The sequence below is a fragment of the Gorilla gorilla genome, chromosome 8 (genome assembly GCF_029281585.2).
Source record: "Gorilla gorilla gorilla isolate KB3781 chromosome 8, NHGRI_mGorGor1-v2.1_pri, whole genome shotgun sequence".
Lineage (NCBI taxonomy): Eukaryota > Metazoa > Chordata > Mammalia > Primates > Hominidae > Gorilla > Gorilla gorilla.
This window is the reverse complement of record NC_073232.2, coordinates 107,480,473-107,495,189: the sequence shown is the minus strand read 5'-3', so window position 1 is coordinate 107,495,189 and position 14,717 is coordinate 107,480,473. Positions and strand designations below refer to the sequence as shown.

Below are 14,717 nucleotides of genomic sequence, written 5' to 3'. Positions count from 1 at the left end.
CTGCTGCCAAATGTTCAACCTTCCAGCAAGAATGACCAACTGGACAGTGCTATCTTTTGAAGACACCAGCTAAGCCACTTGGTGGCAAGCTGAATAGCTTGGATCCCTTCCATTTTGGAAAGTGCAGTGATTTATTTATTCAATCAGGAATAGACCCATATAGGTATATTGGGTTTGTCTTTGCTGTCCACAGGGCCTCAAACACAACACTTTCTGAGGACATAAAGACCTTTAGATCCACTAGCGCAGGATCCCTCACGGCCTTGTGGGACCAAGGACCCATTTTACTGCAAAGGAGGCACAGCAGTGGGCACATGACCATGGAGTCCAGTGGATCTATCACAATCTGCACCACCCAGAAATGGCCAGCATAAAAGGGTGATGGTATGGCCTGTTGAAGACATAGTTGAAATGCCAACTTATATACGACCCCTTGTGAGTGTAGAGTGCCATTTTCTAGAACGTAGGAACACTCAATTGGTGAAATTTACTTGGTGCTGTGTCCCCAAGAGGTAGACTGTATGAGTACAGGAGCAAGGGGGACAGTAAGAGCATTCCTGCTCAGGATAACTCCTTGTGACCCACTTGGGGAATTAGTGCTCCCCACATGATTATCAATTATGAAAACAAAAACAATTAAAAAATTCTTCCAGCTGATTTTTTTTTTTTAAAGCAGGCAGGAAAGAAGGCACCTAGACATCTTATCTAAAAATTTTTTTCCGTGTAAACTTATATGAAGGAATCTGGAGTGGGACTTCATGGGTTCAAATCCTGGCTCCACTTCTTGATCATTGTATGACATGGATAAGTCATGTAATCTCTCTGAACCTCAGTTTACTCATCTGTAGACAGATTGGTAATAACAGGAGATTCACAGCTCAGGTAGAACTCAAAGCACAGGGGTTGTCCCTGGTAAACACACACAACTTTTGGCCAGGTGTGGCGGCTCACGCCTGTAATCCCAGCACTTTGGGAGGCCGAGGCAGGCGGATCACCTGAGGTCAGGAGTTCGAGACCAGCCTGGCCAACATGGGGAAACCCTGTCTCTACTTAAAAAAAAAAAAAAGCCGGGCGTGGTGGCGGGCGCCTGTAATCCCAGCCAAGGCGGGGGAATTGCTTGAACCCAGGAGGTGGAGGTTGCAGTGAGCCGATATTGCGCCATTACACTCCAGCCTGGGCGACAAAAGCGAGACTCAGTCACAAAAAGCAAAAACAAAACAACCATGCAACTTTTATATTTAGCCTTGATGAGTCCTGGAGGTACAATTTCTACCTGGTTAACTGGATACATCTCAACTCTTCCCGTGGTTTCGCCTCCTCCTCAGGCTCGCAGAGAAGACGTTGTCCTCGCAGTATTTTTAAAAATACTATGCACCAGTCTGCAGGAAAGGGCGCAGGGGGCGGCGAGGCAACCTAGGCCTGCGTGCCTCTGGCTTTCCTTTTGGAGGAAGCTTTCATGCGCGTCCGTGTGAAGAGACCACCAAACAGGCTTTGTGTGAGCAACATGGCTGTTTATTTCACCTGGGTGCTGGCGGGCTGAGTCCGAAAAGAGAGTCAGCGAAGGGAGATAAGGGTGGGGCCATTTTACAGGATTTGGGTAGGTAAAGGAAAATTACAGTCAAAGGGGGTTTGTTCTCTGGCGGGCAGGAGTGGGGGTCGCAAGGTGCTCAGTAGGGGTGCTTTTTGAGCCAGGATGAGCCAGGAAAAGGACTTTCACAAGGTAATGTCATCAGTTAAGGCAAGGACCGGCCATTTACACTTCTTTTGTGGTGGAATGTCATCAGTTAAGGTGGGGCAGGGCATATTCACTTCTTTTGTGATTCCTCAGTTACTTCGGGCCATCTGGGCTTTTACGTGCAAGCCACAGGCGATGCGATGGCTTGGCTTGGGCTCAGAGGCCTGACATTCCTGACTTCTTATATTAATAAGAAAAATAAAACAAAATAGTGTTGAAGTGTTGGGGCAGCGAAAATTTTTGGGGGGTGGTATGGAGAGAGAATGAGCAATGTTTCTCAGGGCTGCTTCAAGTGGGAATAGGGGCGGCGTGGGAACCTAGAGTGGGAGAGATTAAGCTGAAGGGAGGTCTTGTGGTAAGGGGTGATATTGTGGGGATGTTAGAAGAAACATTTTTCGTATAGAATGATTGGTCATGGCCTGGATACGGTTTTGTATGGATTGAAAAACTAAATGGAATAACAGAAGGAGAAAAACAGGTATAAAAGGTCTAAGAATTGGGACGACTCAGGATGTCTGATTAGATAGTGCTTAAGGAGATTCGGCATAGTCCTGCCAGCAAAGATTATTTATTTACTTCAAGAGTTAAGAGTGGCAGTTTGGGGATAGCACCAGGAGATATCAGCTGTGATGGCTTGGAAAAACAGTGTAAAACGGCAGTGTAAACAAGAGCAGGGCATGTATGAGTAGTTGAGAACGGTGAATAGGAGTATGACTAGACAGAAAATAGTAGGGATGACAAGTTTTTTTTTTTTTGGGGGGGCACAGTCTAAGTTGGTCTGGTGTCTGGAATGAGACTGGGGCCTAATAAAAAGGAGCGTCTATACAGGAGCTTAAATGGGCTGTACCCTGTAGCATTCCGAGGACAGGCCTGAATTCTGAGAAGGGAAAGTGGTAAAAGTATTGTCCAGTCCTTTTTAAGTTGGTGGCTGAGCTTGGTGAGGTGTGTTTTTAAAAGACCTTTAGTCCATTCTACTTTTCTTGAAGACGGAGGACCGTAAGGGATATAAAGGTTTCACTGAATACTAAGAGCCTGAAAAACTGCTTGGCTGATTTGACTAATAAAGGCTCGTCTGTTATCAGACTGTATTGAGGTGGGAAGGCTAAACTGAGGAATTATGTCTGACAGAAGGGAAGAAATGACTGCAGTGGCCTTCTCAGACCCTGTAGGAAAGGCCTTTACTTATTCAGTGAAAGTGTCTATTTAGACTAAGAGGTATTTTAGTTTCCTGACTCGGGCATGTTGAGGGGTTCTAAGAGGCGGGCTAGTGGCTTGTACTATAGCATAACCTGTCTTTGCTGGTGTGTGGCGATTAGGCCTGGTGGAACTGCCATCAATAAATCAAGCGTGATCAGGGTGAGGAACAGGAAAGAAGGAAATTTGGGGAAATGGGGTGAATGTCAGGTGGATCAGAGAGATACAGTCATGGGGGTCAGGTGTGGTATCAGGAATAATGTGGGAGGCCGGATTGAAGTCGGGGCCAGGAACCATGGTAATTGTGGGAGACTCAACAAACAGTGAGTATAGCTGAAGGAGCCGGGAAGCAGAAAGTATATGCATCAGGTGTGAGGAAGAAAATAGATTTTGGAAGTTATGAGAACTGTAGAGAGTGAGTTGAGCATAGTTTGTGATTTTGAGGGTCTCTAAAAGTATTAAAGCAGCAGCAGCCGCTGCACACAGACATGAGGGCTAGGCTAAAACAGTAAGGTCAAGTTGTTTGCACAGAAAGGCTACAGGATGCGGTCCTGGCTCTTGTGTAAGAATTCTGACCGCACTAACTATGCCTAGGAAGGAAAGGAGTTGTTGTTTTGTAAGGGATTGAGGTTTGGGAGATTAATCAGACACGATCAGCAGGGAAAGCACGTATGTTTTTATGAGAATTATGCCGAGATAGGTAACAGATGAGGATGAAATTTGGGCTTGACTGAAGTAATGGGGGCTGTCTATGAAGCCTTGCGGCAGTACAGCCCAGGTAATTTGCTGAGCCTAATGGGTGTCAGGGTCAGTCTCAGTGAAGGCAAAGAGAGGCTGGGATGAAGGGTGCAAAGGAATAGTAAAGAAAGCATGTTTGAGATCCAGAACAGAATAACGGGTAGTAGAGGAAGGTACTGAGGATACGAGAGTATATGGGTTTGGCACCACGGGGTGGATAGGCACAACAATTTGGTTGATAAGGCACAGATTCTGAACTAACTTGTAAGCCTTGTCTGGTTTTAAGACAGGTAAAATGGGGGAATGGTAAGGAGAGTTTATAGGTTTTAGAAGCCCATGCTGTAGCAGGCGAGTGATAATAGGCTTTAATCCTTTTAAAGCGTGTTGTGGGATGGGATATTGGCGTTGAGCGGGGTAAGGGTGATTAGGTTTTAATGGGATGGTAATGGGCATGTGATCAGTTGCCAGGGAAGGAGTAGAGATGTCCTATACTTGTGGGTTAAGGTGGGGGGATATGAGAGGAAGACGCGAAGGAGGCTTTGGGTTGGGGAGAAGGGCAGCAATGATATGTGGCTGTAGTCCAGGAATAGTCAGGGAAGCAGATGATTTAGTTACAGTGTCTCAGCCTAATAAGGGAACTGGGCAGGTGGGGATAACTAAAAAGGAGTGCTTAAAAGAGTATTGTCTAAGTTGGCACCAGAGTTGGGGAGTTTTAAGAGGTTTAGAAGCCTGGCCGTCAATACCCACAACAGTTATGGAGGCAAAGGAAACAGGCCCTTGAAAAGAAGGTAATATGGAGTGGGTAGCCTCCGTATTGATTAAGAAGGGGACGGACTTACTTTCCACTGTGAGAGTTACCTGAAGCTCGGCGTCCGTGATTGTCTAGGGGGCTTCTGAGGTGATCGGGCAGTGTCAGTCTTCAGCCACTAAGCCGAGAAGATCTGGGAAGGAGTCAGTCAGAGAGCCTTGGGCCAGAGTTCCAGGGGCTCTGGGAGTGGCTGCCAGGTGAGTTGAACAGTCTGATTTTCAATGGGGTCCTACACAGATGGGACGCAGCTTAGGAGGAATCCCGGGCTGCGGGCATTCCTTGGCCCAGTGGCCAGATTTCCGGCACGTGTAGCAAGCTCCTGGGGGAGGAGGTTCTGGAGGAACACCTGGCCACTGCGGTTCAGGTGTTTGGAAGTTCTTGTGTGCTGGAGATGTGGCTGGGGTTTGTCTCACAGTGGAGGCAAGGAATTGCAACTTTTTTCTGTTATTGTACACCTTGAAGGTGAGGTTAATTAAGTCCTGTTGTGGGGTTTGAGGGCCAGATTCCAATTTTTGGAGTTTTATTTAATGTCGGGAGCAGATTGGGTAATAAAATGTATAGTGAGAATAAGACGGCCTTTTGACCTTTTAGGGTCTAAGGCTGTAAAGCATCTCAGGGTTGCTGCCAAACGAGCCATGAACTGGGCTGGATTTTTATATTTGATGAAAAAGAGCCTAAATGCTTCTGATATGGGATAAAGAAAAAGGAGCATTAACCTTGACTATGCCTTTGGCTCCAGCCACCTTTTTAAGAGTAAATTGCTGGGCAGGTGGGGGAGGGCCAGTCATGGAACGAAACTGTAAGCCAGACCAGGTGTGAGGAGGGGAGGTGATAAAAAGATTATAGGGTGGAGGAGCAGAGGCTGAGGAAGAATTGGGATCTAGCTCGGCCTGGCGAGGAGCAGCCTGGGGAGGAAGAGAGAGGTCAGATGAGTCTGTAGAAAAGGAAGATTAGAAAGACTCAGCGACGCTTGGAGTTGGTACTGAGGGGACAGGCGGGAGGGAAAGAAGGACGATTTGGGACGAATTGCACTGGGCACAGAGACTAGGAAGGGACTGATGTGTAAAAGAATGCCTGGATGTCAGGCACCTCAGACTGTTTGCCTATTTTATGACAAGAATTATTTAGATTTTGCAGGATGGAAAAATTCAAAGTGCCATTTTCTGGCTATTTGGAACTACTGTCGAATTTGTATTGGGGTCAAGCGGCATTGCAGAAGAAAATAAGGCATTTAGGTTTTAGGTCAGGTGTGAGTTGAAGAGGTTTTAAGTTTTTGAGAACACAGGCCAAGGGAGTAGAAGGAGGAATGGAGGGTGGAAGGTTGCTCATAGTGAAGGAAGCAAGCCTAGAGAAAAGAGAGAGTAGAGAAACGGAGGGAAGGGGTTCAAGCGTTCTTACCTTCCAGAAAAGTGGGAAAAGGGGTTGGGACGCAGAGATAAGAGGTCGGGGTGTGGAAATAAGGGATTGGGGTGCAGAGATATAAGAGGTTGGGGTGCAGAAATAAGGGATTGGGGTACAGAGATACAAGGTTGGGGCACGGAAATAAGGGATTGGGGCGCAGAGATAAGAGGTCGGGGTGCGGAAATAAGGGATTGGGGCGCAGAGATAAGAGGTCGGGGTGCGGAAATAAGGGATTGGGGCACAGAGATGAGAGGTTGGGGCACGGAAATAAGGGATTGAGGTACAGAGATAAGAGGTTGGGGCGTGGAAATAAGGGATTGGGGGTTCTTGCCCCGTAGAAAAGCGGGACTTGCCGCTAAGGGTGAAGGAGAAGGGGTTGAGGGTTACTTGCCCCTCTCCCAGAAAAGCAGAAGGGGTAGAGACAAGGAGAGAAGGGGTTGAGGTACTTGCCCCTTCCCCAGAAAAGCAGGATTTGCCGCTAAGGGTGAAGGACCAAGGCAGGCGTCCCTGCGTGGTCTGACATCCTTGAAACGTGGGTGTATATTCAGAGAGGTGTCCCTGCAATGATTAAACACCAAGGGAAGGCTGCCTTCCCAGTCCGTGACCGGCGCCGGAGTTTTGGGTCCACGGATAAAACGTGTCTCCTTTGTCTCTCCCAGAAAATGAAAGTAATTGAAATTAAGAGAAGGGAGAGATTGAAGAATGGAAAGGAGAAAGTTGTTGAGGGACAGTGAGAGAGGTTGGAGAAGAGAGTAAGAAGAGGCCGCTTACTCGATTTAAAATTGGTGAGATGTTCCTTGGGCTGGTGGGTCTGAGGACCTGAGGTCATAGGTGGATCTTTCTCACAGAGCAAAGAGCAGGAGGACAGGGGATTGATCTCCCAAGGGAGGTCGCCGGATCCAAGTCACAGCACCAAATTTCATGCGCGTCCGTGTGAAGAGACCACCAAACAGGCTTTGTGTGAGCAACATGGCTGTTTATTTCACCTGGGTGCAGGCGGACTGAGTCCGAAAAGAGAGTCAGCGAAGGGAGATAAGGATGGGGCCGTTTTATAGGATTTGGGTAGGTAAAGGAAAATTACAGTCAAAGGGGGTTTGTTCTCTGGTGGGCAGGAGTGGGGGTCGCAAGGTGCTCAGTGGGGGTGCTTTTTGAGCCAGGATGAGCCAGGAAAAGGACTTTCACAAGGTAATGTCATCAGTTAAGGCAAGGACCAGCCATTTACACTTCTTTTGTGGTGGAATGTCATCAGTTAAGGTGGGGCAGGGCATATTCACTTCTTTTGTGATTCTTCAGTTACTTCAGGCCATCTGGGCTTTTACGTGCAAGTCACAGGGGATGCGATGGCTTGGCTTGGGCTCAGAGGCCTGACAGAAGCGCCCCCTTGGCGAGCACATGCGCGCCTCCAAGGTGACAGAGCCGCGCATGCGCAGCAGAGTCACAATGCGCAGCCAGATTAAGGTGCGGCCATTTGTGTGTCCCCGAGGCTCCTTGCGGGCTGGCATCCCATGCCGAGGGTGGTGGCGGCCGGCTTTCCAGAAAGGCAGCACACCTTGCTCAGCTCTGCTGGCGAGCAGGCGACGGCAGAGGAAACTTCAGCCCGATGAACTTCCTGGTTGCAGGGACATTTGCCGCCTCCTGCCACTCACCGCCTCTGCTCTGGTCCCTCCCTCCAAGAATCCTCATAGCGTCCTCTCTCCCCACTCTCTCCCATCCCGTGTCTCCCATATTTGCCCCAGCTTGGCTCAGGGCCTCAGTTCTGCACTCTTCAGCCGGCGGCGCCACCAGCAGTTGTTTCTACGCGGAAAATAGGGCAGCAGCATCCCAGCACCGCTGAGTGCCCAAGGATGGTCAGCCGGGTAGGGCAAGCAGCTTCTTTCAGGGATTCTGATCTCACGGTAGGAAGTGGAAAGAACTTTGAGGGTCAAACGCGTAAACTGAGGGGCTAGTTTTGTTACGAGAACTTAAGATAAATGAATTAACCAGGGGACCCCCGTCCCCATTTTCTCCTCCTACACAGTCTTTAAAATCCAGAGAAGGCGGGGGTCGGGTGGGTGGATGGCCCGTTTTGACTGTTTGGAGCGGTGCAAACTCTTTTGTGACACCTGCTGTGAGAGCTGCTAGCGGGGCTTGGAAATCGCTGCTGCTCGACCACCCGCACACTTAATCCCAAGGGTGAGAGAAAATGCCTAACTTCCCAGGTGCAGTGGTGTTGGGCAAAGGAGGCATTCTTAAATTGGAAACAACCTCAGTCACCATTAACATAAGAATGGATAAATTCTGGGTGTATTCATACAATGGAATTCTGCAGAGCAATGAAAAAGAATGGACTGTTGATCCATACAACAACATAAATGAATTGTCCAGACATTATTTTGTGAGAAGACAGACACAAAAGGGTGCAAACTGTATGATTCCATTTATATGAAATTCAGGATCAGGCAAATTTGACCTGTACTTTAGAAGTCAGAATAATTGCTACTTGTGGAGGAGGGTCTCAAAGTACAAATTGAGAGCAGTTAGAGGCAGAGGCAAGCACTTCGTTCACTGCTACTGCAACAAGGAGTGCTCAAAGGAGAGAGACTTCCTGAGCAAAATATAGTTGGGATTGTTTAATTGGGTCAAGGATCAGAGTGGAATAGTGGAGAGAAAGCAAGTTTGCTGACTCACGTCCCAGAAGCAGTGGCATGTAATAGCAATGAGTCCATAAAACCTAGATCTTGATTTCTATTTCTCAACATTCCTGTGATTTTTGTGGTCAGCAAGCTCTGAATCAGGATGACCCATGGTATCTACTTGGCACCATCTGCCCTTGGAATTTGTTGCTCCTTAGAATTTAGTCTCCTTTTCTCAGTCTCTGAAACTGTCATTAGGCATAGAAATTCGTCCAAAATTCATGAAAGAAGTACAGCTTTCACAGAGGTATGAGGACATGAGAGAGCCCAGGAGGCTAAAAATATCCTATATCTTGATCTAGATGGTTACAGGGGTGTGTATGTGTGTAGACATCCATTGGGCTATTTTTCATTCGCATCCGTGTGAAGAGACCACAAAACAGGCTTAGTATGTGCAACAAGGCTGTTTATTTCACCTGGGTGCAGGCAGCTGAGTCCGAAAAGAGAGTCAGCGAAGGGAGATAGGGGTGGGGCCGTTTTATAGGATTTGGGTAGGTAAAGGAAAAAGGGGGGTTGTTCTCTGGCGTGCAGGAATGGGGGTCACGAGGTGCTCAGTAGGGGAGCTTTTGAGCCAGGATGAGCCAGGAGAAGGAATTTCACAAGATAATGTCATCAGTTAGGGCAGGAACAGGCCATTTTCACTTGTTTTGTGGTGGAATGTCATTAGTTAAGGCAGGAACCGGCCATCTGGATGTGTACGTGCAGGTCGCAGGGGATATGATGGCTTAGCTTGGGCTCAGAGGCCTGACACTATTCATGTAAGATCTGTGTACTTATTGGTCATGATAAACTAATTTAAAAAATGAATTTTTATATTTAATTGCACAGAAAAATATTTCTGTTACATTGTTGAGTGAAAAAGGCAAGTTATGCTAGAGCATTTCTCCCTGAACTCAATTCTACCAAAAAAAAAAAAGTTTATATATAAGAAGAAAGAAGATTAGAAGAATATACTCCACAATATGAGATTATGGATGACTTTTATTTTTTTATTTTTGGTTGTTTGCATTTTCTAAACTTTAGAAATATAATTCCTATGTATTGGAAGCAGTCCAGAGTCTTCTTCAAACTCCCACAGCCCCAGGCTCAATAGCAATAACCAAAGCATTCACAATCTCTGACCCAATGCATTGGCAACATCATCAACTCTACCAGACCACCAGAAGTAGCCGTCTTCATCCATGATCCCTCTGTCACCTGTGAGGTAAAGCATGTGGCCTCTTGCTGAAGCATATTCCTCCCAGCTCACCTGATAGAATGACGAATCCAGAAACCTACATTTACTTCCCTCTCACAATCATTTAGTGATATGAATTGAGCACTCTGGCTAGCCCCAGGGGAGACTGAGAAAAATAAGTCAGGATCCCCACTCTCCAGGGGATCTCACATAGAAAACTCAACAAACACGGAGAACTTTCCTTGGTCATTTCTCTTAACTTCAGCTTTTTTTTTTTTGTCCCAGCTAGAAACAAGAGTAATGATGGCACTTCACTCAGAGGTTTGTCCTGAGGCTTAAATGAGGCAACATGGACACAGCATTTTAGCACAAGGCCAGGTACAGTATGTGTAAGGAGTGTTGGCTGCTATTTTCTCAGGCTCATCATCCATCAGAGGCAATCACTGTTCCCTGTCTTTGAATTGTGCCTTTAATTTTCATACCGCCCCTGACCAAAATTCCATCAGAAAAAGGTGGCTTCAGCTTAAGGTTCTTACACCAGAAGCACAATTAGAGTGATTGGTGAAAATTTCCCTTTGCATGAGATTGGCCCATTTTGCAGGATCGTTCTATGGAATGTTCACAGATTCTTTTTTTTTTTTAATTGAAACAGTCTCACTCTGTCACGCAAGTTGGAATGCAGTGGTGTGATCTCAGCTCACTGCCAACCTCTGCCACCCAGGTTCAAGTGATTCTCGTGTCTCATCCTCCCCAGTAGCTGGGATTACAGGCGCTGATCACCAAGCCTGGCTAATTTTTTTTGTATTTTTAGTAGAGATGGGGTTTTGCCGTGTTGGCCAGGCTGCTCTCAAACTCCTGACCTCAGGTGATCCGCCTGCCTTGGCCTCCCAAAGTGCTGGGATTACAGGCATGAGCCACCGCGCCCGGCCAGATTCTAACAGCATTTGACTCATTGCCATAGAGACCGTGTCACCAATTTGTCCAGATTCTTAGATCTAATGGACAACCTGCTTGTTAGAGTTCTAATAAACTTTAGTGAAAAGCTGTGTAAGCAGCTCATTCTCAAACAGCACAATAATCCCAGTAGGTATATGAGATATCTGGGTCTCTTCTTTGGAATCTGTCTTATGGGTGAGAACATGATTTTAAAGTCTCAGTGTATTGAAGTTGTGTTATCAAAGTTTGGAAATATTAAGCATTATTCTCTCACAGAAATTCATAATATTAAAATATTTAAAACAGTTTACCTAGGCTTTAACTCAAAAACTCCACGAGAGATACTCAGAGGCATTTAAAGAGTTAACAAGGATACTCATTGAAGAAGTATTTACAATATAAAACATTGGAAGTAACCAAAATTTTCAACGATAGCAGATATGTTAAATAGATCATGATAGTTCTCCTTGATAAGATTTTATAAAATTATTAAAAATGTTTTCATATAAGGGCTGGGTGCGGTGGCTGTCAGCACTTTGGGAGGCTGAGGCAGGTGGATCACTTGCAGTCAGGAGTTCCAGACCAACCTGGCCAACATGGTAAAACCCTGTTTCTACTAAAAATACAAAAATTAGCTAGGCGTGGTGGTGAGAGCTGGTAATCCCAGCTACTCATGAGGCTGAGGCAGTAGAATCGCTTGAACCCGGGAGGTGGAGGTTGCAGTGAGCCAAGATTGTGCCACTGCACTCCAGCCTGGGTGACTGAGTGAGATCATGTTTCAAAAAAAAAAAAAAAAAAGTTGTCATATAAGATTTACTGATCCCTGAAAATCATAAGTAAAAAAACAGGCTTCACAAAAGCTGATAGAGTACAATCCCACTTTTATAAAACAAGACATATAAATAGAAAAAGAATGAAGGATATATACACATCAAATGTTAATAGTGGCTAAGAATGGTGGCATTATGAGTTAATATGCTTTTCTTCTTTGGTCTTTTCTGTATTTCTGAAAGTTGTCTATATTGAACACAAGTGAGTTTTATTATCAGGAAAGGCTAAATAAATATTTTAAAAGTAGTTAAAAGAAAGCCTCTCTTTATAGATAAAATGGACTGCTCATCTTTATGGAATAATGCCACCTAATTAATGTATAAGAAATAGCAGTTTGAAAATCACCGTTCTGCACCCTCCATTTTATTTATTTGTTTTTGAGACAGGGTATTGTTCTGTTGCCCAGGCTGGAGCACAGTGGTGCCATCACACCCAGCTCACTACACTCTTGACGTCCTGCTCTCAGTTTATCCTCCCACCTCAGCCTCCTGAGTAGCTGTGACTACAGGTGCATGCCACCATGCCTGGCTAATTTTTGTATTTTTTTTGTAGAGACGGAGTTTTGCCATGTTGCCCAGGCTAGTCTTGAACCCCTGGGCTCAAGTGATCTGTCCATCTTAGCTTCCCAAAGTGTTGAGATTACAGGCATGAGCCACTGTGCCCAGCCACTCTTTATTTTAATAATTGTTTCCAAAAAGAAAAGAATCATCTATGGATGCTAAAATGATTGGGTGAAAGTTAATTGGAGAATAGGATATTTACAGATTCTCAAATTGTTAGACGGCAGATTATTACTAATTACAAAGAGGAAAATGTACCTTTACAATGGAAATGGCACTCACCTCCTTAATCAAACGATCAAAATGATCAGCACCCAAAATGAGACAACCTAATGTTTCCCCCCGTAAGCAAATAAGAAATATACATCGTCTACATAATAGTCTTGAGAAAGATGTTTATCCTGGATCTCATTATAAGGAAACAATATGTAAGCCTAGAAAGTGAGGCATTTTTTAACACAACAGTCCTCTATTCTTCAAAATGTCCACATCACGAAAAACATGGTGGTGGGACAGTTATAGATAAAAACAACTAAAGAGATATGAGAACCAAATAAATGCATGAACTTTGATTGAATTCTGGATTTACAAAAGCTATAAAACACATTTGAGTACAATTGAGAAAGTCTAAGTATTGGCTAGATATTAGATAGTATTAAATAATTATTTTTAATTTTCATAGATGTGATGGTGCTGATGTTTAAGAAGAAAGTCCTTATTCTTAGGAGAATGCTGCTGAAATATTTAAGGACAAAGTGTCATAATGTCTGCATTTACTCCCAAATGTCTCATCAAAAATGGGCAAATATGAAGTAAATGGGGCAAAATCTTAATAAGAAGTGAATATAGGTGAGTGCTACTATTTAACATTTTTGGAGACTCAAACATTTGCAAAATTAAAAATTGGGACAAAAGTATTTGGCAAATCATAAAGTACTCAACAGTAATGGCACTATGATTAGTAGCAACAATGAAAGTATTTAGGAAAGAAGAAAAATTTCTTACCATGTGTGGACAGTACAGAGAAGCAGGTTGGTTTAGTTTTATGCGGATTGCAATATTTCCTTCTTCCCCTGGAGGCAGGAGATTTGAGTTTTCATCCACAATCTGAAATTAGATAATCACTAAAGGAATTTTCCTTACAAACCACTTGTGCTCTTCCTAAAACACCACAAGATCTAAACTTAAGCCTTTCTACCCCCATTTAAGATGCCAGGAAAGTGCTTGGTTGGTGTACTTAGATACTGGGCAACCTAAGAGGCAGTGTGGTTCAGTCATCAGTGTGAGGGTGCCAGAGCTGGAAATATTTGGGTTTGCATGTCCACTCTGACGCCTTCTGACTCTGAGATTCTTGGATACTTCTCTGTACCTCAGTTACGTCATCTAGAAAATCAGAGATTTAAAGTGCACCTATTATACAGCTTTATTGTGAGGATGAAATAAGACAATACAGGTAAGGGCTCCATTGCCTGGTTAGTACAAAGTTTTAAGAAAGCCAGCATCTCAGAAAGGCCTTTCAAACAAGGACACTTAATTAGCCATCTTATGTATAAGAAAAGAAATATAAAGAACATGAAAATTTAAAAACAGATTTGGCAGTTTTATAACAGTCTAGGAGGTGGTGTTATTTTTTCCTATTAAGAATTAGAGGGCAGGTTAGGAATAAATAAAATACAGTTTGAAAATAATGAGTTATTGGCTGGGTGTGGTGGCTCACGCCTGTAATCCCAGCACTTTGAGAGGCTGAGGTGGGCAGATCACCTGAGGTCGGGAGTTTGAGACCAGCCTGACCAACATGGAGAAACCCTGTCTCTACTAAAAATACAAGATTAGCTGAGTGTGGTGGCGCATGCCTGTAATCCCAGCTACATGGGAGGCTGAGGCAGGAGAATTGCTTGAACCCGGGAGGCCGAGATCATGCCATTGCACCCCAGCCTGGGCAACAAGAGCAAAACTCTGTCTCAAAAAGAAAATAATGACTTATTTCAGCCGAGTGGCTTCTTTATTGACCTGAAATGGAAGGCATGACCATAAAGTAATGTGACAGGAGTTAAAAAGTACACTGAGATGCTAGCTCAATTTTGAGGGCTACAACCTTCCAAGTTGTCACCTTGGAAAGCAATATGCATACTCATTTTGAATTTATTATCCTTGCTGAATACTTGGAAACTTTTCTATAGAAACTACCAGCCCTAAGGATCAGAGGTCTTCAGGGTTAATACATCTTTATACTTTGATGACGAACTTTAGACTTTGGGAAAAGAAGTGGCATTTAGTACTAAGTCTAGTAAATTAGATGAATTATCTAGAGAATACATTTTTAAATGAGATTTAAAAAATTTTATTTTCAATGAGATTGTTCTATTAATTTTATTTTTTGATTGTTTATTGATACTATGTAGAAATACTATTAATAATTTTTTGTATATTGATCTTATTTCCTGCAACTTTGATGACCTCAATTGTTAGCTCTAATAGTGTGTGTGTATTCCTTAGGATTTTCTATATACATGGTCATGTCATGCTGAATAGAGATAGTTTTACTTCTTCCTTTCCAATTGGGATGCTATTTCTTTTTCTTGCCTGATTGCTCTGGATAGAACCTCTATGAAGAGTGAATATTCTCATAAGTCCTGATCTTAGTGGGAGCACTTTCAGTTTTTTA

General features: G+C 44.3%; 1 protein-coding gene and 1 long non-coding RNA gene across 2 annotated transcripts in view; one reads left to right on the top strand and one right to left on the bottom strand.

Annotated features, from left to right (window-relative positions):
* Nucleotides 1-987: 987 nt before the first annotated feature.
* Nucleotides 988-14,353, top strand: LOC134759230 (uncharacterized). The gene is made up of 3 exons (XR_010135269.1): nucleotides 988-4,937; nucleotides 10,011-10,103; nucleotides 12,735-14,353. It is a non-coding gene; the product is annotated as an uncharacterized lncRNA (long non-coding RNA).
* ACSM6 (acyl-CoA synthetase medium chain family member 6) overlaps nucleotides 9,657-14,717 on the bottom strand; it is a 34,436-nt gene continuing 29,375 nt past the window's right edge. Inside the window, exons 9-10 of the mRNA XM_031015449.3 lie at nucleotides 13,058-13,159; nucleotides 9,657-9,797 (exon numbers count right to left, since the gene is read on the bottom strand). Coding sequence (XP_030871309.2) covers nucleotides 9,657-9,797; nucleotides 13,058-13,159 — 243 coding nt within the window. The remainder of the gene's footprint in view (nucleotides 9,798-13,057; nucleotides 13,160-14,717) is intronic.